The sequence below is a fragment of the Leopardus geoffroyi genome, chromosome B4, assembly GCF_018350155.1.
Source record: "Leopardus geoffroyi isolate Oge1 chromosome B4, O.geoffroyi_Oge1_pat1.0, whole genome shotgun sequence".
Taxonomy (NCBI): domain Eukaryota; kingdom Metazoa; phylum Chordata; class Mammalia; order Carnivora; family Felidae; genus Leopardus; species Leopardus geoffroyi.
Window position 1 is genome coordinate 88,771,979 of NC_059341.1, and position 21,319 is coordinate 88,793,297.

The window sequence follows — 21,319 nt, forward strand, 5'->3', positions numbered from 1 at the left end:
CCATAAGGTACTTTAATAGAAGCGATACATTCTTTTGCCTTTAATACAGCATTCTAAACGATGTCCAATTTAATTGAGTTTATAAATGTTTTGTTAATTTGAGTTGCATTTTGTTTTTTTATGACATTGTAAAGGGAATAATATATGAAACAGTAGTAGTCAGTCTCAATTAACTTGCATGACTATATTTATAAATGTCCACATGAAATATACCCATATTGTAGAAATGAGCCTTGATTTTTTTGACTAGACATCTCAGAACTGCATGCTGCTGTTTGCATATATTCAAATGGTACATTTTAAAGAAATTTATTTTTTGAGAAAAAATTAGTTTAAATCTCAGATTAGTTGAAAGATGTGTTTTGACCTATAGATCCAGAAACATAGGTTTTGTTATTATGACCAAGAACTTCTCTCCAAGTGAGGTAATATTTGTACATCTTTTCTTATTTAGGAACCTAAAACCTTATATTTTATTTGCTGACAGTAATTCAAATAATTATTTTACAGACTGCGGCTGGAAATATAATTAATATGCTTTGGCAGCTAATGGAAAACAGTCTTGAAGAACTTAAGCTACTTCAAACAGTTCTTGTTCTTTTAACAACCAATACAGTAGTTCATGATGAGGCACTTTCTAAGGTAGGAAACCTGTGGTCAAAGTTCATAATTGCTTTGGAGACAGTATTTGAATAAGCTCCCTGAAAGAGGAAAGCCTAGTACCGTTTGTACTGAAAGCAACTTCCCTGTAGTTCTTGTGATAATGGACATTGCATGTTAAAAAAAACCACTAATGCTTTATTTTCCTCAGGTTAGAGTTAAAATCAGGTTAAGGTGATTGAACAGAGTCCTTTGGGAATAGCTGACAGGCTTAGTCATGAATAGGAAAAGAGAAAAGTAGCAGAAAAATATAGAAGAATAGGAAACTGAGAGAAAAAAATGTGTTTGGGGTTGTCAGTATTCTCCCGAATTTCTTTGAGTTTTCCCTGTAAGAACTCTTCTCACCTTTTAAAAATAATTTCACTTGTAGGAGTGCTTAGGTGGCTCAGTCGGTTGAGCATCTGACTTCAGCTTAGGTCATGATCTCATGCCTCATGAGCTCCAGCCCCGCATTGGGCTTGCTGCTGTCAGCACCAATCCCGTTTTGGATCCTCTGTCCGCCCCCCTCTCTGCCTCTCTCTCTCTCAAAAATAAACATTAAAAAATGTCTAAAATTGTAAAATTTTGTAAGGTGTGTAAAATCACTTTGGGAAACTAGCATTTTCTTTAAAAGTTTAACCTTATATTTACCGTATTATCTAGCCTTTTTACTTCTAGTTACTTATCCAAGGTAAATGAAAACACGTCTCTATGGAGACTTGTATTTGATGTTCACAGCAGCTTTATTCACAGTGGCTAAAAAGTGCAAACATCTCAAATGTCTATCAGCAGATGAATGGATAAACACAATATTGGTATACCTATACTGTGAAATACTACTCAGGTGTAAAAAAGTACAAACTACTGATACAGAGAACAACATGGATGAATTTTACAAACATTACAAGTAAAAGAAACCAGATACAAAAAACAGTGCATACTGAATGATGACTGTGTTTGTAGAAAATGCCAGCTTACCGTAATGAAAAAGGCAACCAGGAGGTTGACTGGGGCCAAGCGTGGAGGAGTATGTGGAGGGCAAAGGAGCATCAGGAGAGTTTTAGGGTGATGGAACTGTCTTGTGTCTTGATTGTGGCAGTAGTTTCATGGGGGGATATAACTAAAAGAACTCATCATATTAAATAGTTTAAAGGATTAGAATTTATTGTATATAAATTATAACTTAACCTGAAGTTGATTTTTAAAAATAAAGAATGACTTCTTTTAAAAATTTATCATTTTATTCATTTATGTGTTTAGCCTATTTATATTTCTCCAAGTGACTTAGTGATGTAACAAATTTTGAGTACTTGTTCTTTGCAAAACAAGTCATTCTGGGGAAATAAAAGCATAACACATTTTTATACATATATTAAAAGAACCAAGTTGTGGGTTGCCAGGGTGGCTCAGTCTTAGGTTAAGCAGCCAACTCCTGATTTTGGCCCAGGTCATGATCTCATAGTTTCATGAGTTTGAGCCCTGTGTCAGGCTCTGTGCTGACAGCATGGAGCCTGGTTGGGATTCTTTCTCTCCCTCCCTCTCTGACCCTCCCCTGCTCTTTCTCTCTCTCTCAAAATAAATAAACTTAAAAAAAAAAAAAAGAACCAAGTTGTGAAATTTGTGTTTCACATTATCTAACCAAATCTTATGTGGCTGTATATTTACACAGTTTGAATTATTTCAGAATCCAAGGATTTTTGTGGCTTTATTGTATAAGAGAAGAGGGTGGGACTTTTAGTATCTGTGATTGGAACGGCCAAACATAAATTATTTAGTTTTGGGTTGTGTCTAATAAAACAAATAGTTATTATGTTCTTCAACCTTATTTCACACTAAATGAAAATTGTTCTTTTAGGCAATTGTTCTTTGTTTTCGACTACACTTCACAAAAGATAATATTACAAATAATACAGCTGCTGCTACAGTGCGACAAGTTGTTACTGTTGTTTTTGAGAGGATGGTTGCTGAAGACGAACGGCACCGAGGTAGAGTGATAAACGTGGTTTCCTTTTCACAGTGGGTGGTTTTGCTTGCCTGATTCCTCTTTTTATTTTCCATCTTTGCCCTGTGAACTTAGGCATCTAAAAACTAGAATACTTTAAAAAACAGATTTATTTTAACAATATTATTACGTTGACAGTGGCAGTTTAGATAAATCCCTTACAGTGCTATCATCCCAAGAAGAGGCTCTTTATTTTCCATGTTTATTTCTAATTATGTATAATTTCACATTTTTTTATATCAGCTGTTGCATTGTATGTATTTTTAGCCAAACATTATGTTCTATGAATTTTTCATGTCATTCTTTTATGTTTGTAATTTAAATTTTAACGGTTGCACCGTATTTTGTAGCTGTTCTACAATTTAATGAATGAGTTTCCTGCTGGACAGTTATATTGTGTTCAGTATTTTAATACTGTTTTGAGTGTCTTCTTACATATTTTTTCCATTTGATTTACTTCTTTAAGGTAAATTTTCAGGAGTGAGTTTCCCTCATGTGAATTTTTGTCTGTGCCTTTTAACATGTGTTAATGAATATTTATATAATGTAAAGATTAACCTTTTCATATCTTCATCAAGTATCTTCATTGTAACTTTAAACATCTTTTTGTGATTTTAAAAAACTGTCTAAAAACTTAGAAACATGTCAGTCAGCTGAAGATGCTCTGTTTCTGTTACAGTTTTTACAGTTTGATAACTTTTAGCTATAGAAATTCTGCTTGTTTCATTTATTTTCCTTATTGGATGAAAAGTAAATTTTTTCCCATGATTAGTTTAAAGGATCATACGGTACTACCATCATGAGCAACCTATCTGCTTTATTTACTCAAGAAACTAAAGATTAAACTGGTTTTCCCTTTTACATAGCTTCCCCTACCCCACTCTTAAAATGCAGTTTGTCATTTCATTTGAGGTTCTTTTGGTAATACTGATAAAAAAAAAATGGCAGTCTTAGTAGGTGATGGTAATGCTGCCTACTCTAATTATTCCTTCACTTTTCCTGAAGTTCACCATTGATCAGATTTTTCACGTTTGGTTTTAGGCATTCTTGATCTGTTGTTTATCGTAATATTTCCACTTTGGTATATTGGTTTTTCTGCATGTTTCCCTGGGGAATTCTAGAATTTGAAATATTAAGGAGTAAATTTACAGGGTAAAATGGCAGTTCTCCAGTTTGGGTGTGTTATACATTCATAAACTGAGTATGATTCCTGGATTGGTGGTTTTAGCTTTGTGCCTCTAAAGAACAGTATCTTATTTAATACTTTCTAACAAGGTAGAAACACTTAGAACCTCGTTTTTTTTCAAGTTTTCATTAAGTCAACATTTATTCAAAGCAGGCTGTCATAATTAACAGAAAATGATATCTTACTAGTATTCAAAGAAGTGCTGAGTTGGGAAACACCTTTTTAGCTGACTCTTAGCTAGTCAATACGTATTAACTGACATAGTAATTATGGCAGATCAAGTGGTTAATTCTCTTTTATATGCTGAGATGGTATAGAAATTAACCATGTGGTAAACTTTTATATGTTTGATATTTAAAGGCACATGGAAAGATCATGTGAATTTCAAATTCATAAAATAAAGGGGTTCGGGAATGGGAGACTGGGAAAATCAAATGTATGGATAAAGATGCTAAGCTAAAAAATGTCATAAGATAGTAAAGAGTGATTATGATGGTATTTTGTATAAAAAGAGGTTTTTTTTTCAAAGTTATGACCTTTATTCATCATATGTTTTTCATCTTTTTTTTTCCCCTTTGGTTGTTAAATTTTATTTATTTTTCCCACATAAGGCATAGGGAACTGGAATAATACCCAAGACCCCGAGACAGTTTCTCTATTTAGTTTTTTTTTTTTTTTTTTTTTTTTTACATTTTTTTCAATATATGAAATTTATTGTCAAATTGGTTTCCATACAACACCCAGTGGTCATCCCAAAAGGTGCCCTCATCAATAACCACCACCCACCCACCTCTCCCTCCCATCCCCCATCAACCCTCAGTTTGTTCTCAGTTGTTCCCAGTTTTTAAGAGTCTCTCATGCTTTGGCTCTCTCCCACTCTAACCTCTTTATTTATTTTTTTTCCTTCCCCTCCCCCATGGGTTTCTGTTAAGTTTCTCAGGATCCACATGAGAGTGAAAACATAGGGTATCTGTCTTTCTCTGTATGGCTTATTTCACTTAGCATAACACTCTCCATTTCCATCCATGTTGCTACAAAGGGCCATATTTCATTCTTTCTCATTGCCACGTAGTACTCCATTGTGTATATAAACCACAATTTCTTTATCCATTCATCAGTTGATGGACATTTAGGCTCTTTCCACAATGTGGCTATTGTTGAGAGTGCTGCTATAAACATTGGGGTACAAGTGCCCCTATGCATCAGTACTCCTGTATCCCTTGGGTAAATTCCTAGCAGTGCTATTGCTGGGTCATAGGGTAGGTCTATTTTTAATTTTTTGAGGAACCTCCACATTGTTTTCCAGAGTGGCTGCACCAATTTGCATTCCCACCAACAGTGCAAGAGGGTTCCCGTTTCTCCACATCCTCTCCAGCATCTATAGTCTCCTGATTTGTTCATTTTGGCCACTCTGACTGGCATGAGGTGATATCTGAGTGTGGTTTTGATTTGCATTTCCCTGATGAGGAGCGACGTTGAGCATCTTTTCAGGTGCCTGTTGGCCATCCGGATGTCTTCTTTAGAGAAGTGTCTATTCATGATTTCTGCCCATTTTTTCACTGGGTTATTTGTTTTTCGAGTGTGGAGTTTGGTGAGCTCTCTATAGATTTTGGATACTAGCCCTTTGTCCGATATGTCATTTGCAAATATCTTTTCCCATTCCGTTGGTTGCCTTTTAGTTTTGTTGGTTGTTTCCTTTGCTGTGCAGAAGCTTCTTATCTTCATAAAGTCCCAGTAGTTCATTTTTGCTTTTAATTCCCTTGCCTTTGGGGAGATGTCAAGTAAGAAATTGCTACGGCTGAGGTCAGAGAAGTCTTTTCCTGCTTTCTCCTCTAGGGTTTTGATGGTTTCCTGTCTCACATTCAGGTCCTTTATCCATTTTGAGTTTATTTTTGTGAATGGTGTGAGAAAGTGGTCTAGTTTCAACCTTCTGCATGTTGCTGTCCAGTTCTCCCAGCACCATTTGTTAAAGAGACTGTCTTTTTTCTGTTGGATGTTCTTTCCTGCTTTGTCAGAGATGAGTTGGCCATACGTTTGTGGGTCTAGTTCTGGGGTTTCTATTCTATTCCATTGGTCTATGTGTCTGTTTTTGTGCCAATACCATGCTGTCTTGATGATGACAGCTTTGTAGTAGAGGCTAAAGTCTGGGATTGTGATGCCTCCTGTTTTGGTCGTCTTCTTCAAAATTACTTTGGCTATTCGGGGCCTTTTGTGGTTCCATATGCATTTTAGGATTGCTTGTTCTAGCTTCGAGAAGAATGCTGGTGCAATTTTGATGGGGATTGCATCGAATGTGTAGATAGCTTTGGGTAGTTTTGACATTTTGACAATATTTATTCTTCCAACCCATGAGTACGGAATGTTTTTCCATTTCTTTGTATCTTCTTCAATTTCCTTCATAAGGTTTCTATAGTTTTCAGCATACAGATCTTTTACATCTTTGGTTAGATTTATCCCTAGGTATTTTATGTTTCTTGGTGCAATTGTGAATGGGATCAGTTTCTTTGTTTTTCTGTTGCTTCATTATTAGTGTATAAGAATGCAACTGATTTCTGTACATTGATTTTGTATCCTGCAACTTTGCTGAATTCATGGATCAGTTCTAGCAGACTTTTGGTGGAGTCTATCGGATTTTCCATGTATAATATCATGTCATCTGCAAAAAGTGAAAGCTTAACTTCATCTTTGCCAATTTTGATGCCTTTGATTTCCTTTTGTTGTCTGATTGCTGATGCTAGTACTTCCAACACTATATTAAACAACAGCAGTGAGAGTGGACATCACTGTCGTGTTCCTGATCTCAGGGAAAAAGCTCTCAGTTTTTCACCATTGAGGATGATGTTAGCTGTGGGCTTTTCATAAATGGCTTTTATGATCTTTAAGTATGTTCCTTCTATCCCGACTTTCTCGAGGGTTTTTATTAAGAAAGGTTGCTGAATTTTGTCAAAGGACTTTTCTGCATCAATTGACAGGCTCATGTGGTTCTTATCTTTTCTTTTATTAATGTGATGTATCACGTTGATTGATTTGCGAATGTTGAACCAGCCCTGCATCCCAGGAATGAATCCCACTTGATCATGGTGAATAATTCTTTTTATATGCTGTTGAATTCGATTTGCTAGTGTCTTATTGAGAATTTTTGTGTCCATATTCATCAGGGATATTCTCTTTTTTCACTGGGTCTCTGTCTGGTTTAGGAATCAAGGTAATACTGGCTTCATAGAATGAGTCTGGAAGTTTTCCTTCCCTTTCTATTTTTTGGAATAGCTTGAGAAGGATAGGTATTATCTCTGCTTTAAACGTCTGGTAGAACTCCCCTGGGAAGCCATCTGGTCCTGGACTCTTATTTGTTGGGAGATTTTTGATAACTGATTCAATTTCTTCGCTGGTTATGGGTCTGTTCAAGCTTTCTATTTCCTCCTGATTGAGTTTTGGAAGCGTGTGGGTGTTTAGGAATTTGTCTATTTCTTCCAGGTTGTCCAGTGTGTTGGCATATAATTTTTCATAGTATTCCCTGATAATTGTTTGTATCTCTGAGGGATTGGTTGTAATAATTCCATTTTCATTCATGATTTTATCTATTTGGGTCATCTCCCTTTTCTTTTTGAGAAGCCTGGCTAGAGGTTTATCAATTTTGTTTATTTTTTCAGAAAACCAACTCTTGGTTTCATTGATCTGCTCTACGATTTTTTTAGATTCTGTATTGTTTATTTCTGCTCTGATCTTTATTATTTCTCTTCTTCTGCTGGGTTTGGCTGTCTTTGCTGTTCTGCTTCTGTTTCCTTTAGGTGTGCTGTTAGATTTTGTATTTGGGATTTTTCTTGTTTCTTGAGATAGGCCTGGATTGCAATGTATTTTCCTCTCAGGACTGCCTTTGCTGCATCCCAAAGCGTTTGGATTGTTGTATTTTCATTTTCGTTTGTTTCCATATATTTTTTAATTTCTTCTCTAGTTGCCTGGTTGACCCACTCATTCGTTAGTAGGGTGTTCTTTAACCTCCATGCTTTTGGAGGTTTTCCAGACTTTTTCCTGTGGTTGATTTCAAGCTTCATAGCGTTGTGGTCTGAAAGTATGCATGGTATGATTTCAGTTCTTGTATACTTATGAAGGGCTGTTTTGTGACCCAGTATGTGATCTATCTTGGAGAATGTTCCATGTGCACTCGAGAAGAAAGTATATTCTGTTGTTTTGGGATGCAGAGTTCTAAATAGATCTCAAGTCCATCTGATCCAATGTATCATTCAGGGCCCTTGTTTCTTTATTGACCGTGTGTCTAGATGATCTATCCATTTCTGTAAGTGGGGTGTTAAAGTCCCCTGCAATTACCACATTCTTATCAATAAGGTTGCTTATGTTTGTGAGTAATTGTTTTATATATTTGGGGGCTCCTGTACTCGGCGCATAGACACTTATAATTGTTAGCTCTTCCTGATGGATAGACCCTGTGATTATTATATAATGCCCTTCTTCATCTCTTGTTACAGCCTTTAATTGAAAGTCTACTTTGTCTGATATAAGTATGGCTATTCCAGCTTTCTTTTGACTTCCAGTGGCATGATAAATAGTTCTCCATCCCCCTCACTCTCAATCTGAAGGTGTCCTCAGGTCTAAAATGAGTCTCTTGTAGACAGCAAACAGATGGGTCTTGTTTTTTTATCCATTCTGATACCCTATGTCTTTTGGTTGGCGCATTTAGTCTATTTACATTTAGTGTTATTATAGAAAGATACGGGTTTAGAGTCATTGTGATGTCCATAGGTTTCATGCTTGTAGCGATGTCTCTGGTACTTTGTCTCACAGGATCCCCCTTAGGATCTCTTGTAGGGCTGGTTTAGTGGTGACGAATTCCTTCAGTTTTTGTTTGTTTGGGAAGACCTTTATCTCTCCTTCTATTCTAAATGACAGACTTGCTGGATAAAGGATTCTCAGCTGCATATTTTTTCTGTTCATCACATTGAAGATCTCCTGCCATTCCTTTGTGGCCTGCCAAGTTTCAGTAGAGAGATCGGTCACGAGTCTTATAGGTCTCTCTTTATATGTTAGAGCATGTTTATCCCTAGCTGCTTTCAGAATTTTCTGTTTATCCTTGTATTTTGCCAGTTTCACTATGATATGTCATGCAGAAGATTGATTCAAGTTACGTCTGAAGGGAGTTCTCTGTGCCTCTTGGGTTTCTATGCCTTTTTCTTTCCCCAGATCGGGGAGGTTCTAGCTATTATTTCTTCAAGTACACCTTCAGCACCTTTCCCTCTCTCTTCCTCCTCTGGAATACCAATCATGCGTAGATTATTTTTCTTTAGTGCATCACTTAGTTCTCTAATTTTCCCCTCATACTCCTGGATTTTTTTTATCTTTTTCTCAGCTTCTTCTTTTTCCGTAATTTTATCTTCTAGTTCACCTGTTCTCTCCTCTTTCTCTTCAGTCTGAGCCGTAGTCATCTCCATTTTATTTTTCAGCTCATTAATAGCATTTTTTAGCTCCTCCTGGCTGTTCGCTAGTCCCTTGATCTCTGTAGCAACAGATTCTCTGCTGTCCTTTATACTGTTTTCGAGCCCAGCGATTAATTTTATGACTATTATTCTAAATTCACTTTCTGTTATATTGTTTAAATCCTTTTTGATCAGTTTGTTAGCTGTCGTTATTTCCTGGAGATTCTTTTGAGGGGAGTTCTTCCATTTTGTCATTTTGGATAGAACTGCAGGGCACTTCCCCTGTGCTGTCTTGAATAACTCGCACTGGTGGGCAGGGGCCGCAGTCAGACCTAATGTCTGCCCCCAGCCCACAGTTGGGGCCACAGTCAGACTGGTGTGTACCTTCTCTTCCCCTTTCCTAGGGGCGGGATTCACTGTGGGGTGGCGTGGCCCGTCTGGGCTGCTTGCACACTGCCAGGCTTGTGGTGCTGGGGATCTGGTGTATTAGCTGGGGTGGATCATCAAGGTGCACAGGGGCGAGAGGGGCAGAGTCAGCTCACTTTTCCTTCAGAGATCCGCCTCGGTAGGGGCCCCGTGGCACTGGGAGGTAGTCAGACCTGCCAATGGAGGGATGGATCCGCAGAAGCACAGCCTTGGGTGTTTGCGTGGTGCCAGCAAGTTCCCTGGCAGGAACCGGTTCCCTTTGGGATTTTGGCTTGGGGATGGGCGAGGGAGATGGCGCTGGCGAGCGCCTTTGTTCCCCGCCACACTGCGCTGTGTCGTCCGGGGCTCAACAACTCTCCCTCCCGTTGTCCTCCAGCCCTCCCGTTCTCCGAGCAGAGCTGTTAGCTTATAACCTTCCAGATGTTAAGTCCCACTTACTGTCAGAACACACTCCGTCCAGCCCCTCGCTTTTGCAAGCCAGACTCGGCTGCCCCTCCGCCCCGGCTCCCTCCCGCCAGTCCGTGGAGCGCGCACCGCCTCTCCGCCCTTCCTACCCTCTTCCGTGGGCCTCTCGTCTGCGCTTGGCTCTGGAGACTCCATTCTGCTAGTCTTCTGGTGATTTTCTGGGTTATTTAGGCAGGTGTAGGCAGAATCTAAGTGATCAGTAGGATGCGCGGTGAGCCCAGCGTCCTCCTAAGCCGCCATCTTCCTAATGACGAATCATCATATGTTTTTCATCTTACTGATACATTCTCTTTTTTGGTTTTCCTAAATATAATTTATTTTCACTTTAGCTAATGTACAGTGTATACAGTGTGCTCTTGGTTTCGGGAGTAGATTCCCTTGATCCATCACTTACATACCGCACCCAGTGCTCATCCCAACAAGTGCCCTCCTCAGTGCCCATCACCCATTTTCCCCTAGCTCTCTCCTTCAACCCTTAGTTTGTTCTCTGTATTTAAGGGTCTCCCGTGGTTTGCTCCCTGTTTGAAACTATTTTTTTCCCCTTCCTTTCCCCCATGGTCTTCTGTTAAGTTTCTCAAGTTCCACATATGAGTGAAAACATATATGTCTTTCTCTGACTGACTCATTTCACTTAGCATAATACCCTCCAGTTCCATCCATGTTGTTGCAAATGGCAAGATTTCATTCTTTCTCATTGCTAAGTAGTATTTTCCCCCCAGTTTCGAAGCATAGTTCTGAGCCTATAAAGTTTGTAATTTCATAAACATGTATTTATTTTAAGTAGTGCATATGATTTTTTAAAGGTCCTTATAAACTCCTAAAACTCATCTGATTTTGACTACAGATATTATAGAACAACCAGTACTGGTCCAAGGAAACAGTAACAGAAGATGTGTCAGCACCCTCAAACCTTGTGCTAAAGATGCATATATGCTTTTCCAGGTATTTCAATTGATAAAAAAAAATTTTTATTACAGAATATAGTTTTGTGTAAATTTTTGATTTTTGCATTTTATGTTTGGTTTAATTTTTAAAGTGTCAATTTTTAAAAAGTGTCCAATTTTGAAGTGTCAAAAGTAGTATTCCAAAAAACTTCTTTAATGTTAAAGACTATCCACAGTTAACTAACATGATAAAATGTAACATTTCACTTTAAGGAAATAGAATGAATTACACTATACTAGAAAATACCATATTATATTATACTAGAAAAATAACTAGTACTAAAAAATAATTTTCAACTTAAAATTTAACTAATAAACCTTTGGCCTATTTAATATAATTTGATATACAAATACCTAATTTTTACATTATTTGTCATGAATAAATCTTTTAAGTAAAATGAGACTTATCAGCACTGAAATTTTATTAATTATTTATTAAAGGATTATTATAAGTGTTTTTTCATTAAAAGACTATTAACCGTTTATGTGTTTATATTATGTCTTGTCAAAAGTTACACGATTCCTTAAAAGTTTACTTATTTAATCAAGTATATAGTTTGTCAGAATTTGCATTACCAGTGTTTAGTTTCTGAGGAGTAAATATACCATATAAGAAGAGATAATTTTTTTACTTTTATGAATTCTGAACAGCACATTTCATTCTAGCATGTAAATGTTTTATTTATTTTTTATTTATTGTTTGAATTATTTTCCCAGGATCTTTGTCAGTTGGTTAATGCTGATGCCCCTTACTGGCTAGTAGGCATGACAGAAATGACTCGAACATTTGGCCTTGAATTACTTGAGTCAGTCCTGAATGATTTTCCACAGGTCTTTTTACAAGTAAGCCATTTGTAGTATCTTGCAACAAAATTAATCTATAATTTTTTCACAGATATTTTTCAAGAAAGTAACATGTATTCTTTTTCCCATGTTAGAGGACTGAAAGAATTATAGCTTTAGACTTTAGAACTGTGATAATTTCATGTGTCTTACATTATTGTAGTGCCCTCGCGTTTTGAAATTTTAACCTTAGAATCCTTAGGGACTATCTAGTGAGACATTTCTCAGTCTGTGAATCCACGAAGGAATGTAGTATGTGGGCTATTTTTTAAAATATGTAAAAACTGAAAAATTGATACTGATCTTTACTTGTTTATATGTACCTATGTGCTTTTTGATAATTTATTTGGAGAAAAGTAGTAGTCAATGGCTGATAAGTTTAACTTGCAGTACAGAACATTTCAAAATAGAGAGTTATAGAGGAAAAAGTAAGAATCCAAACTTTTCATTTAACTTGCAAGAAGCTAAAGTCTAATATTGATTCAGTGGTTTACATAGGATTCCTTAGTTATTAGCAAATCTTGAACTAAAATTTAGATCTTTTTACCACTAACCTAGTTCCTTTCCTTACCATACTGCGTCCCTAAGTGGCACTTCCAAAATGTGTGAGCCAAGTGCTACAATAGTAGAAGATCCTTTAGCCCAGGATTTGGAACTGAAACTTTTATTATACAAATGATAATTTGGGGACATAGAGATCATGATGACTGTAGTGAGAATAATTTGAGTGGAGTTGGGTGGTTCCTAGTGGTTATGAAGGAAGCCCAATTGTATTCAGTTGAGTAGTGAGTGGAAAAAGTGTGAATAGATAAAACTTTAAAGAGTTGTCTATAATATTTATCAATTAACCAGTATATAAATTTAGTTAGTGAAGTATGAAAATGTACTTTGGTATGCTTTTCATTTTGGCAGTCAAAGAAACTAATTATCGATAGGACAGTAGAATTTCAAATCACTTAACTCTAAAGATCCCATTTTGGGGGACAAAGAATTAAAAAGTACATTAAAATGTGTATAAAAGTCTAGAAGAATATACATTCGGAAGTTAGCAGTGATCAATAGCGTTTCTCCAGGAAGTTAATATTAGGCAAGGCTTTTATTTTTATCTTTTCACTTACCGGTATTTTTTCATTTTTTTTTTTCCTCTGATGAATCGGATTCTAATAAGGAGACATTTTAAAAATCTTAATTCTGAACAAATAAACTGCTCTGTACCTTATTTGTTCCCTTTTCTGTAAGATTAAAAGATTAGATTGGATGATTTCTATTATTGTGCCTTGTTCTCAGCCTCAGTGGTATTTGGATGAATAAAAAAACAAAATAATGTATATTTGAGGTTAGGCATTAGTTGTGCACTGGACTTTATATTATCAGTAAAATGGGACTATTTTGGGCTAATATAGGCAGGAAATGAATAGGTTAAGGAAGGTTGTTTGCATGACATGATATGACTATAAGTAAATTTTAAGAATCCTTTGCAAGATTCCCCAGACTAAAATAATTATGGGGGGGTGTCAGGGTAGCTCAGTCAGAGGATCATGAGACTCTTGATCTTGGGGTCATTAGTTCAAGTTCTAGGCTGAGTGTAGAGATTACTTAAATAAATAAAACTTTAAGAAATAAAATAATTATGCTTGTTTGTCATTGCATTTTTAAAAATCAGCTTATTGTGTTCTGTTCAAGCAGTCTAAGAAGAACAAAATATTAAGTTAATTCTTAAATCTTCCATACATGAATGGAATTGTTATCTTGGCAAAATAAAATTAATGAATTATATAACATATTTTGTTAAACTGGTGTTCTTTCAGCTGCCTATTTTAAATGCCTTAGCTATTTGTGTAATCTGTTTTCTTCTGTTCTTTATGTTTTTAATTGATAGTGTTCCAGCAAAATTAAAATTCCTAATAATAAACCACTTAATTCCAATTCATTAGATTCCTTTTTAAATTAGATTCTTTTTAAACTTTGATATAATGATGAACAGTTTGATCTTACACTCTCAAAGAGCAGCACTAATTTCATACTTGTGTGTCAACTAGAGTAATAAACTAAACATATAATAAAGCTAAATTATTCATACTGGTTATTAAGTTTTATTTGCTAGTACATATGTTTGAAAAGTAGTAAGTAAAATAAAAATAATAAGTACCAATTAAGTTAATTTTTTTTTTTTTTTGTCTTTGCAAATAGCACCAAGAGTTTAGTTTCCTTCTCAAAGAAAGGGTATGTCCTCTTGTGATAAAACTCTTTTCTCCAAATATAAAGTTCAGACAAGGTTCCAGCTCTTCATCTTCTCCAGCACCAGTTGAAAAACCGTATTTTCCTATCTGCATGCGTTTGCTGAGAGTAGTATCTGTTCTGATTAAGCAATTTTACAGTCTTTTGGTAAGTGCTAATTTTCATGCATGTTTGTATGTGTAATTGCACACAGTGCTCTTTTTAAACGATAATTTATTACAGTGCATTCAGCCTTTTCACTTCAGAATTTTTTGCGTATTGATAGGTATTCTCCTAGTTACTCTAATAAGGGTTTATGCTGTCCTTTCTTAAATCTTGCTTATTTTTAATGTATGTCAAGTAGAGTCATCGACTATTATCTGAAGGCAGCATAGAATTTGTGGCTGGGGAATTTAGCTTCTTAGCTAATTATCAATACCTCATTTGAAGGATAATTAAAATTATAGTATCTTCAATTAATGCTACTTTCATTTATACTATTTTATGTATCTTAACAGATTAAAGCAAAGAAGTTAAAAATTTGGTGAACTCTAGGATTAATAATCAACTATATTGGCTTCTAGTCCAGTATTATATTTATTTTGCATAAATTTATGAATTTGTGGTATTCCTGATCACAATACATCAATGTATCAATATTTTTTAGAGAAAATGATGTATTATATTTCTTTTTAATTTTATATTAAGTCAAATCCAGCATTGTAGTTTTTTTAAGCTTGTATACTTAATTTTAATTAACAGGAATAATTGGTTATTGATCATTGTGGAATAGTAAACTGTATAAAATTATAATACTTCTAATACTGTGAGCATTTGATGTACTAAATATTAGAGATAGCCAACAACTTCACAAACTAGTAGATAATAGTTTATACTAAATTCTGTGGAGAGCTTTTTAAAATAAAGGGCTTTTTTTTTTAATTATTTAGGATAAACATGTTATACATTTTCTTTTCATATTCCAAATCCATTTATGCAAAGTGTATTCAGAAATAATCTTCATAAGCACTGTAGTTATCATTATTTCTGGCCACAAAAGGTATATGTATAATATACATTGATGTATTTAATGCATTGTATAGAGATAACTGTAGGAAATCAAACACTTCAAAAGTGTTGCTATTTATTAGGGAAACTGTTAAGTTATCAGAGTTAGGTGCCAAAGGTTTAAGAGTCTTTTGGTACACCCATTATTATTGGCTTGGATTTTTTTCTCTTCTACCCATGTTAATAGCATGTAATTGAACACTTATATGAGTTTATGAACTTACTTTAGTTCATAGCTCCATCTTTCTCTGTAGGGATTAATTTTTTAAAAATTACAGTCAGTGTTCCTCCCAACATGCATGGTATTTGATATAATTTCCAATAATTATTTTTAATTGAAAAAATAAGACTTTTTTGTCTAATTATATACAGTTGAAATGGAGGGAAATTCTGTGAATCTTTACATTGATTAACTTTTGGAGGTTTTGAAAGGTCTCCTGTCACTTGTTGAAAATAAATGAAAAGTTGCTTAATTTCTCCAAAGATGGAGAACTTTTACCTGGCAGTTGTCATATTTTCTTAATTGTATTTATTATAGTCCGTTTCAATCTACAAAGAAACTTTTTTATTGCCTGTTTTTTTATTTTGAGAGAGAGAGAAAACACGAGCGGGAGAGGGTCAGAGAGAGAGGAAGAGAAAGAATTCCAAGCAGGCTCTGTGCTGTCAGCATAGAGCTTGACACATGGCTAAGTCTCATGAAACGAATTTCTCACGATTTCTCATGAAATCAAGACTCGGACACTTACCTGACTGAGCCACCCAGGCACCCTAGTCCACAAAGAAACTTAAAAAAATTTTTTTTTGTTAACATTTATTCATTTTGAGAGACAAAACAGAGCCTGAGTGGGGGAGGGGCAGAGAGAGAGGGAGACACAGAATCTGAAGCAGGCTCCAGGCTCTGAGCTGTCAGCACAGAGCCTGACGTGGGGCTCGAACTCACTACAAGATCATGACCTGAGCCGAAGTTGGACACTCAACTGACTAAGCCACCCAGGAGTCCCTGCAAAGAAAGTTTTTAAAATTGTAAACCAGAGTGACATCAGCAAAATGTTGGAAGATGAGGATTCAAGCCCTCTGTCCCCCAGAGAGACACCAACTTAACAGTACATAATTACCTCTGTGACAACTTCGGAAACCAGTTGAGAGGTTATAGCACCATAGTCAAATGGAAGGCCAAACAGTGAGGTTCATTACAGTGGGTAGGAAAGCTCATGGCCCTTAACTGCATACCTCACTCCACTCTTTACACATCTCAGCATGGTATGATCAGGAGAAAACTGCCAACCTATGGCTTCTCCTTTAGATGGGCAAAAGATAAAATGCACATCTAACATTCTGACTTTTTTGGGGTACTGCCCACCTAGTTTCTGTCTCACCTGATTCTTGGAACACTGACAGGCAGCACATTTGGGCCTGCTAGGCACCAAGGCAAACCTGTTGCTTGCCCAGAGAGGCATAGTACTGCAGACATACACCAGGGGGAGCTTCTGAATAGAAACAAGTAAGTGTCTTCTGCTGGGAAATTATACACACAAACCCAGAGGAAACACACTGACAGAAGAGGTTTGAGAGGTTTCCAGGCTGATTGGTGAAGTTCTTTCCCTGTACAAAGCCAGTCCATAAAGACTAAAAGAGTTGACTTTTTCAACAACAACAACAACAACAACAAAATAAGGCATACAGAGAAACAGGGAAATATGGCTCGGTTAAAAGAACAAAATTAATCTCCAGATACTAACCATAAAGAAATGGAAGTCAGTGAATTACCTGACAGAAATTCAGAATAACCATCGTAAAGATCTGAATGAGCTAAAAGAGAATACAGACAACTAAATGAAATCAAGAAAATGGTATATGAATAAAATGAGAATATCAATAAAGAGGTAGAAACTATAAAGGAGAACAAAACAAAAATTCTAAAGAAGTATATGGTAATTCTGAATTGAAAAATTCATAGAAGGGGTCAACAGTAGACTAGATCAAGCAGAAGAAAGAATCCACAAACTTGAAGACAAGTTATTGGCAATTACCAGGTCAGAGGAGCAAAAACATAAAAAGCAAGAAGAGCTTCTAGCAGACTTCTGGCATATCATCCAGCAGACCAAGATATGCATGTCTAGGAAAAGCACACTGGGTTATGCTCCTACACTCACAACACCTTGGATATCAGATGTATGGATTTTTTCCCACATCAGCCAATTCTCTGACAGCCAGATACTGTACGTTGAGTTCAACTCTGACACTAGCCAGAGTTAGTACAGATCCTGTAGTTAAGGGCTCAGTTCCACAAGACTCCCCTGTTGCAGATGCCAGTTGCAAGTAGTGCATTGCCTGGTTATCCACAGATTCTAAGTTGGCTGTAAATGGGAAGTTCCCACAACCTCCTCTTTGGGTTTGATCATTTGTCAAAGTGGTTCAGAGAACCTAGGAAAACAGTTTACTTACTATTGCTTATTTATTACAAAGGATATTTTAAAGGATAGCAACGAACAGATTCATGAAAAGAACAGGCATATGAAAAGATTCATAGGGTGAGGTCTGGAAAGGTCCCAAGAGCAGGAGCTTCTGTCCCCATGCAGTTGGGGTATGTCACCCTCTTAGCACATAGATGTATTCACCAACCTGGAAGCTTCCTAAACTCCATACTTTTAGGATTTTTATGGAGGTTTCATCATGTCAGCATGATTGATTATTAACTCAATTTCTACCACTGTTCCCTCTCCAGAGTATGAGAGGTGAGGTTGAAAGTCTCAAGCTTCTAATTATGATTATTTTTTCTGGTATCCAGCCCCTATCCTGTAATCCATTGAGGGTTGCCTCATTTGAATGAAAGAATCACATAGGAAATTTCAGGAGACTTAAAACTCTGTGTCAGATGCTCCTATCACTCAGGAAATTATGAGAATTGTAGGAGCTCTGTGTCAGGAACCAGGAGCAGGGACCAATATATATATTTCTTATTACTTCACAATACATTATTGGAGTCACAGATGAGGAAAGCAAGGGGAAGAGAGCCAGTTTGAAGAAGTAATGGCCCAAACCTTCCCAAATTTGAAGAAGGAAAGGGACATACAAATTCATGAAGCTCAGAGAATTACAACTAGGATTTATCTAAAGAGAACTATACCAAGACATGTTATAATCAAGCTGTTAAAAGTTTCAGAGAATCTTTAAAGTAACAAAACAAAAGCAACTCATCATGTTCAAGGGAGTGCTCATAAGACTCAGTAGATTTCTCAGCAGAAATCTTGCAGGCCAGAAGGGAGTGGGATGATGTATTCAAAGTATTGAAAGAAAAAAAAAACCTGCCAGCCACAAATACTATACCCAGCAAAACTTTCCTTTAATAATGAAAGAGAAATTAAGACTTTCTCAGGTAAACAAAAGCTGGTAGAGTTCACCTATGACAAGGCCAAATATCTATCACTCCCCTACTTATTTTCCTAAGTATTACCAGAGTTATCTTAGGAAGACTTCTCTAAAATGCTGGTTTAACTACATTAAATTAAGATAAAAGTATAGGAAGCAGAGATATTCTTCCTTTTCCTTTTCATATCCACTCCTCAGTCATAGAACACCAAATCTTCTACTCTCATAATCATAATGCTATAAAAAACTTTTATATTCTTACATAAAAAAAAGTCACCTTGGTGCTTACTTATACCCCCTCAAAACTAGTATTTTGAAGCCCTAACCCCTAATGTGATAGTGTTTGGAGATGGAATCTTTGGGAGATAATTAAGTTTAGATGACGTCATGCTGTAGGGCCATGATGATGGAGTTAATGACCTTATAAGAAGAGACACTAGAAAGCTTTCTTGCTCTTTCTCACTCTTTCTGCCATGGGAGAACACAGTGATAAAGCAGCTGCTTGTGAGTTAGGAAGAGCAGTCTGATGCAAATCTCACCTTGCTGGCACTCTGATCTTAGACTTCTCGCATCCAGAACTGTGATAAATAGATTTCTGTTATTTAAGCCACCCAGTCTGTGGTATTTTGGTATGGTATCTCAGCAGACTAACAACTTAGTTTCTGTCCACCACTTTTAGTATATAGCAGTTCATCCAGTGACTTCTTAAGAGATACAGATACTTCATTCCTCAGTAATTTTGGTTTGGGATGAAATTCCTGTTTTTGAGTGCATATATTTCAGACACTATACAAAGTGCTTTACATATATTCACTTAGACTTTACTACAGCTGAAAAAATAAGGCTCAGGATATTTATGTAAAATGCCACAGAGCTGGGATGTTAACTCATTCTTTTAGACCCCAAAATCCTCGCTCTTAATCCCAGTGCTTTTTACTGCTTGTCTGTTTTCTTAGTTCTTATTTCTTTTCTCTCCAAGGCTGTTTAGTGTCACATTTTTCATACTGTTACCATACCATTCTCCATATTTTGACCTTAATCTCCTTGACTTGGGTGGGGGATAAAAGGGGAAGATAAGTAACAGTGTCACCAGCTACTGGAAAGATGGAATATTACTACCTAAAGGTGGTAGAGAAAGGCCTACTTCCGTGTACTTCACTCATTGGGGGTAATGACCAACTGGTAAAACTTACCTTACTGTGTTTGTAAAGGCAAATTCATCTTCAGATGATTTAAAATATTAATTCCACACTGTTAGATTTTGTAATATTGGCACTTTTCATTATGAGCAAGTTCAGACATTCTACAGTTTCTCCAAGGGCAAAAGTTAAAGGTATGGTACTTGTGGAGTAAGATATGTAATTTATGTGCAATGCTTCTCTCTCATTTCTTTGTGTTTTCTTTATTTAAACATGGAAATTATACATCTAGGAGACATACCGGAGTAGTAATTCTTACACTTTTTAGTCTTCGGATCTCTTTATGCTTGTAGGAAAATATTGACCTTTTGTTTATGTGGATTTTTTCTATCATTTATTGTACTAAAAATTAAGTCAGATCATACTGAACCCACTCATGTTAACATAAAACTCATTATTTTTCCAAGAGGAAAACAAAGATATTTTTTGCAAATCTCCTTAATGTCTAGCTTAATAGAAGATAACTGGATTTTCTTATCTTTTTTCATTCTTTTGTGACGTGTTGTTTTGGTTGAAGCATATGAAGAAAATCTGTCTTGTCAAAGACATGTAGTTGGAAAAGGCAGAATTGTCTTCATGGATATTAAATCTATCTTAATAGTGGATATTCCTCTTTGCTACTACACCAGACTGGACCAAGTGACAGTTTCTTAAAGGTGTAGTATTGAAACCATAGTAATGACATTTTCATACTCGGTTACATTAAAATTCATTGATTCATCTTGTGCTCTGATTGTATCTTTTATCCATACATGATTTTGTAATATCATGTATTTTAATTATGCAGATAATCCAAATGTCAACATTTTATACATTACCAGAAATCACTTTTGTTAATCACCAACCATTTATCAGATAAATCTGTTATTAAGAAGTTGTCAAGGTCACAGTGGTAGATATAAATTTTCTAAAATACTTTTGCTTGAAAGCTTAAATCTTCTTGTTGGCAACAAATACTGTTATTTGTTTCCCTTACAGCTACAAGCTTACTTTGTTCATTTTTTTATTAAGTGTCTGCAATGTACACAAGTCTAAAAAGTCATAATTTACCGTTTGCTTTTTCAGTTAAAATGGTGTTCCTTAGGGGGAAAAAAGTGACTAGATCAGTTCTTAACTATGTTTTTCCCCAGACAACCGTTGTACGTAGAAAAACTTTGATACGTAGAAAAACTGCTTCATATATATTCTCATTTTGTCACGCAGAAAATTAAAAAGACAGACACAGGTCAAATTTAATAAAATTAATAATTTGTATTTTATTTTTTATTTATGCTTATTTTTATTTACTTATTTTCATTGTGGTTGTTTAGTGAAATAGACCTTTTTAAAACAAAATTGTGTGTGGGAATGAAAAATACAATGATACTAGTGCAGTTTGGTGCTACTGCCTTGATTCGTGCTAAAGCGCCAGCTGTTATACCCACCATTGCTTTCGTATCATCAGTGCAAATGTCAATACACTAAAAATGGCAAGTAATATCTTAGTAGTACTATAAAAATAATTGTAACCTCATTTTGACCCCACTTTGGGG

General features: G+C 35.8%; 1 protein-coding gene across 8 annotated transcripts in view; it reads left to right on the forward strand.

Moving 5' to 3' along the window:
* MON2 (MON2 homolog, regulator of endosome-to-Golgi trafficking) overlaps positions 1-21,319 on the forward strand; it is a 121,008-nt gene that overhangs the window by 24,939 nt on the left and 74,750 nt on the right. For all 8 annotated transcript variants that reach the window (XM_045464957.1, XM_045464954.1, XM_045464959.1 and 5 more), the window contains 5 exons: positions 511-642; positions 2,495-2,624; positions 10,992-11,089; positions 11,809-11,934; positions 14,125-14,319. In XM_045464957.1, the coding sequence (XP_045320913.1) occupies positions 511-642; positions 2,495-2,624; positions 10,992-11,089; positions 11,809-11,934; positions 14,125-14,319 (681 nt within the window). The remainder of the gene's footprint in view (positions 1-510; positions 643-2,494; positions 2,625-10,991; positions 11,090-11,808; positions 11,935-14,124; positions 14,320-21,319) is intronic.